The sequence below is a fragment of the Dipodomys spectabilis genome, unplaced genomic scaffold (genome assembly GCF_019054845.1).
Source record: "Dipodomys spectabilis isolate Male_0828 unplaced genomic scaffold, ASM1905484v1 ptg000106l, whole genome shotgun sequence".
Lineage (NCBI taxonomy): Eukaryota > Metazoa > Chordata > Mammalia > Rodentia > Heteromyidae > Dipodomys > Dipodomys spectabilis.
This window is the reverse complement of record NW_024870783.1, coordinates 224,306-229,626: the sequence shown is the minus strand read 5'-3', so window position 1 is coordinate 229,626 and position 5,321 is coordinate 224,306. Positions and strand designations below refer to the sequence as shown.

The following is a 5,321-nucleotide window of genomic DNA, read 5'->3' as shown; positions in this document are numbered from 1 at the left end:
ATGGGGACGCAGACCACCCAGTGGGTGTGGGGAGCCGTGCGGCTGCTCCAAGAGCACCTGGCCTCCAGCACACATTCGGAGGAGCTCCGCAAATCCTTGAGTCTCCTCTCAGTCTTGCCCATCACGGCAGAAATCCTTGGCGCCACGGGTGTCAGAGAGATGGTGAAGGGTTTTAGGAAGCACCCGCTGGTGGGCAGTATGGCAAAGGAGTTGGAAACACGCTGGGAGACCTTGGCTCTCCTGGGCTGCAACCCAGCGCTTCTTTCGGCGATTCTACAGCAGGTCTCTGAACAGGATGGCACTCAAGAGCCCAGGAAGGAGGCTCTTGGGCTGTCAGAGTCAGGGTGGGTGCAAGAGGACAAGTTGAAAGAGTCAAGTGTGGTTTGGGTCTCCGGGGGGAAAGAAACGGCAGGCAGGAGGGGAGGCCCCAACTCTGGGCCAGAGCCCCCACGGCCCGGGGAGCTGTGTGAGTTCCAGGGACCTGGCAAGCGGTCTGCCAGCCCTTGTCCCAGGAGCAGGCAGGAGAAGCGTCCCCGAGTGGACCCAGAGTCCTCTGGGGGCAGCAGCAAGTCTCATCGTTGGGTTGTGGACAGCTCTGGAGTCTCGCGGGACCCTGGGCCCACTGGTATCCAGGACATGCCTGGCAACGCGAGCCGTCCGGTCAAGCAGTCTCAGGATCCACCAGGGCTCCCACAAGAAGGTCTCCCTTGGGAACCCCAGGGACAGGCTGGGGCCAGACCAAAAAATGGGTGCCGATCCTCTGAAGAGGGGAAGAGAGGTTCAAGGGCCCTGCCCTCTAAGGTCAAGCAGACCTCTGGCAAGCCAGAGACGCAGGCAGCGAAGCTGCGCGGGCGCAATCACCAGAGCGAATCCCAGCAACAGCATGAAATCCACACACCTCCACAGTCTTTCGAGGATGCCCTCAACCAGACCCAGCTGCTGCTGAGGAGACAGAGGACCAAGGGCAGGATTCGTGCTGCTGCCTTGGCTCAAGGAGACCTGAAAAGGAATGGCTCCAGCGGCCCCAGAACACTCTCGGATTCCATGCACAGCTCAGTCCCAAGGGCAAGCGAGGTCCAGGAAAACCAGGCAGGACAGCTGGCTCCAACCTCAGCCACCAATCCAGCCAGTCCCGTCAATTCCACAGAAGCAGTCAGGGTGCCAATGGTGCAGCTCAGCACTGAAACCTCTAAGTTCCTTGGGCTGCAGGTCTATTCGGATCGGCTGCCTGACATGAAAAGGATGCCCTCCTTCTCTTCATCTAGGCCAGGAGCCTCTGGGCTCTGGGAAGTGGGAAAAAGGGAAAGAGAAGGGGAAGGAGGAGGTGTTGAGAAAGGGGTAAAGGGAGATGAAAGGGAAGGGGGAAGGGGAGCAGAAGGCAAAGGGGCACAGGGAGAGGGAGGGGAAGAGATGGCCTTGCCTTTTGTCAGAAAGTCCCTGAAGATGCCACTGTACTCTGGACCAACGTGCGACTCCCTGGCTCCCTGGTGCCCCCAGGATGTCCGTGGGCTCCCGCAACACAGCACTCCAGCCACTGCCAGGCCGCCCTGCATTCTCCTAGCACCCATTTCCCAGACTTCTACCCCGTCTCCGCACCAGCCTCAAGGGAACACTCATTCAAGGACAGTGGCGCACAGTGGTACAGACAGGCTGTGGCAAATCCGCTGTTGCAAAGCATTCAAGGACAAAAAACCAGCAGAGGGCGAGTCCTGGCGAGAGCTGTACCTGCGGCTTCGCCAAGAGCAGCGTGTGCAAGCAGCGAGCGCCTGCACAAGCCAAGAAGAGCCAAGGCCAACGGGAGCAAAGCTCTTAAACCAACCTCCAGAAAAGCCTCCTGGCCCTGGAAAAAGCTCCCGGGCCAGGACTGTGTTGGAAGGATGCTCAAGGGCCCTTCTCACTGCTTCTGAGGGACTGGGATAATGAGGAGAGTCAGCAGAGTCCTAAGAACAGAGTCTTAAACCACTGGAGTCTGTTCTTAGAACATCCAGGAGCACTGCATAAATGCATGAATGCAAAAGCTATATGTCTATTGTGTATATGTAGTAAATTGGTATTAATTTAATTGATTGGTAAACTAATATTTAATTGTATAACATATCATTTTAAATTCTGAAACTGAGAAGGAAATCTAGGGAATAATGGACAGTCACTGGGCTGGCCTTTGCTCACTCTTAGCCTGGGCATGATGAAGCTTAGGACACAGTCTGTGCCCTTGAGCGCAAGCAGTGACCTCCTCACTGCAGAGTACTCTGGTGACCTGCTAGGGACAGCACTGATCCTGCAGCCCTCTTTCATCTCCCACAACTGGACATGCTGTGTGCATATGTTCTCTTAAGGGCTGGAAGTCACAATATAGCTTAGGCTAATACTGAGCTGGTAAGTCCCACCAGCACAGCTAAAGATGAGATTTATTTGAAAAGCACTAATTTCTAATATTAACTATGCAATTTGTAGTGTTCAAATACAGTGGACAAATGATAGAGAAGAAAATGGAATCAGAATGAGTATTTATTAAACGATATGATGCATTATCATACCATCAGCCAAAGGAGCCATATGGCTGCCTGTGCAATTCCATGGCTTTTGCTGCAATCTCCCTAAAGGGTATCAGTAATGCTTGGCTCAGAGAGCACAACAGTGACTTACTATCCTGACTTCTCTAGTTTCTTGCTCTCATATTCACTCAGAAAAGCTGTTGTGCAACTCCCAGAAAAGGCTACACGTGACAGTTCTGCTGCACCAGTCAGTGTGTTTTTTGTTCAGGGCTGTATCACTGTGGGAGGAACATGTGTGTGTTGAAAGCAGTAATAAACACCAACATCCTCAGCCTCCACCCTGCTGATTTTCAATGTGAAATCTGTGCCTGGCCCACTGCCACTGAATCTGTCTGGGACCCCAGAACATCGGTTGGAAACCAAATAGATTAGGGATTGTGGAGACTGGCCTGGCTTCTGTAGGAACCAGTACAAATAGGTGTTTTCATCATTGTATAAGAGACTCTGACTGGACCTACAGGAGATGGAGACTGGCTCTCCCAGGGTGACAGGCAGAGAGAGTGGAGTCTGAGTCAATATAGCATCTCCACTGGATCCTAAAATAATTAGAAAAGTGGACAGGGTTAATTACAGGCATCATGAGACATTTTCACAATTATCTTATTGCAGGCTATAATTTTTTTTATTTTTGTTTCATCCAACAAAATGTTCATTAAATACATGATGATATCACACACACACACACATCAGAATTTGTAAAACAGCATGATTCTTTGCTCCTTCTGGAATCTTCCTCACTCTCAAAGACACATATGACACGTTTTGCACGAGTGGACATAACACACATGGGGAGCAGAGCTCAGCCCTTCCTCATCTTCTTCCTCAGCTCTAGTGTGTTCTTACCTGATACCCAGAGCAAGAGGAGCCCCAGGAGCTGAACAGGGCACCTCATTTTGAGAGTAAGCAGTGCTGGTCAGTCCAACCAAGCTTAGATATGAGCTTTTATGTTGTACTTGCAAGGAGCTCCTCCCTAGGGAGCAATATGCAAATGTCCTGGTTGTGCAATGGTGACAGACAAACTGTCAGGTGAGATGGAAACAGACACCGGCAGGGTGGGGCCTCTCCTGTGAGCAAATGACATTAACTGTTACCAAGTAAAGCAAGAGAAATCTAATGTGTGTTCCCTAGAAAGGGAATGCCTTCATGATTCCTCCTGCTCTTGTCTGCTGCTTAATTCTTCAACCCTTTCTGGTATGCTTTACAGTTTTCTTGATAAGGATGCATTTCCATAAATATTGAGTCATTCTTATTTATTTTCTAGATATTTGTTTAAAAGTTTAGGTCTGGTCATTTTATTTTGCTTAGTATAAATTATATGTAATGTAGAGAGCAAAAATAAGAAATGGAAAATGTTTAGCACAGATATACAATTCAGACAAACCATGGAATTCAGTATCAAGTTACTCAAAGGCCCCTCCTCCAGTCCATAACAGAGGCTGTAATATACCTAGGTGACAGTCCCAGCATGTGGCATTATAGTTTGTTTCCTAGACTTAACCATCACATGTGTTGAAGAGAGAACTTTTATTTGGTTTCAGCTTCTTGTTTCTGAAATCCTTTTGAGGTCGTCTCCCCTCATAGGTTCTGCACACTTCCTATCACTTCCATGGTTCTAAAAGGCTTCTAGTTCTGCCAGAATATGTCTGCAGATACCAATTTCCCTTCATTTGCAGTTAGAAAAACAATGGTTTTTTTTTGCCTTCAATTTTAAGGTATGGGGTCATGAATACAGTATTCTTGGTTGGCTTTTCTTTTCTATTGATTGTGACATATGCCATTCTACTATATTCGAACCTCAAATGTTAATGATAAAATTAATCCAGGACTTTATTGAATTTTCCTATGCAAATAGGCATAATTTTCTTCAAGATTCTCTTTTCCTGGATAACAGCTTTTTATATGTGTTTACCTCATTGTGATTCAATAGAATTCTTTAATGCAAAAATAAATCTCATTTTAAGAGTTATTTTTCAAATATTTTCAGCTTATTTTTATCTTTTGCTTTATAGATTTTTATACACAGTCTTACCATAGTAATCACTAAATTAACCGATAATTCTCTGAGGAATTATCTGTTCAATTTTCATTGATTTTTTACTAAAGAACTTATATGGTTATTTATTCACTGATTCTTCTGCCATAATCAAGTGCTAACATATCTATTTAGTGCATTGTTCTGTTGGGTTCTAGAATTCCCAAACCTGATTTTTACAGCAATGTAAATTTTTGCCTTACTTCTCCTCTACCTGTCCTTTCCCTCCTCTGTATTCTTCCTAGGCATTTTGTATTACTGGAAAATTTGTATATTTAAAAATTCAAACTTGCATTTGTTTCCCCTTTCTCTCTCACATGCCCATGATGGGGAAAACAAGTTTAACATACTTTCAACCCAAACAGGCAGTCACCTCTCATCTCTCCAACCCAGGAAGTTATTAAATCTCTGTCAGACAAACACAGAACTAAAGAGATGTGACAACAGTAAACCAAGAGATAAGAACCAATTGTGCTACCATTTAGTCTTGGGATGGACATCTTTCATGTAGCCTGGAGCAGACCCCTTGAGCAGCCTCTTAAAACTGGGACCTATTCTCCGATTAGTAGGATAATAGAGCTTTGATTTCAAATCTTCACTATTCTTCTCATTTGACAAGTGACAAATAATAAGCCTTATTTTCTTTTTCCTCAACACACTGCTGCCATTTTTTTGTGAATTAGCTTTGTGAATTCAGGGGACCAAACTTTGGAAACACAACAAAATAGAAACTC

At 46.3% G+C, this 5,321-nt stretch overlaps 1 protein-coding gene and 1 gene segment (V, D, J or C); one reads left to right on the top strand and one right to left on the bottom strand.

Annotated features, from left to right (window-relative positions):
* Nucleotides 1–1,920, top strand: LOC122114173 (elongin-A-like). The gene has a single exon (XM_042687170.1). It carries the CDS (start codon nucleotides 1–3, stop codon nucleotides 1,918–1,920), a length of 1,920 nt encoding a protein of 639 aa, XP_042543104.1.
* Nucleotides 1,921–2,759: 839 nt separating this feature from the next.
* On the bottom strand, nucleotides 2,760–3,450 carry LOC122114171. The segment is given in 2 exon segments: nucleotides 2,760–3,091; nucleotides 3,399–3,450. Coding segments are annotated over 2 exon segments (381 nt in total).
* Between the last annotated feature and the right edge of the window lie 1,871 nt (nucleotides 3,451–5,321).

Bases quoted from the DNA above. Each gene is read 5' to 3' on its own strand.
- LOC122114173 (XM_042687170.1), top strand. From the start codon at position 1: ATGGGGACGCAGACCACCCAGTGGGTGTGGGGAGCCGTGCGGCTGCTC.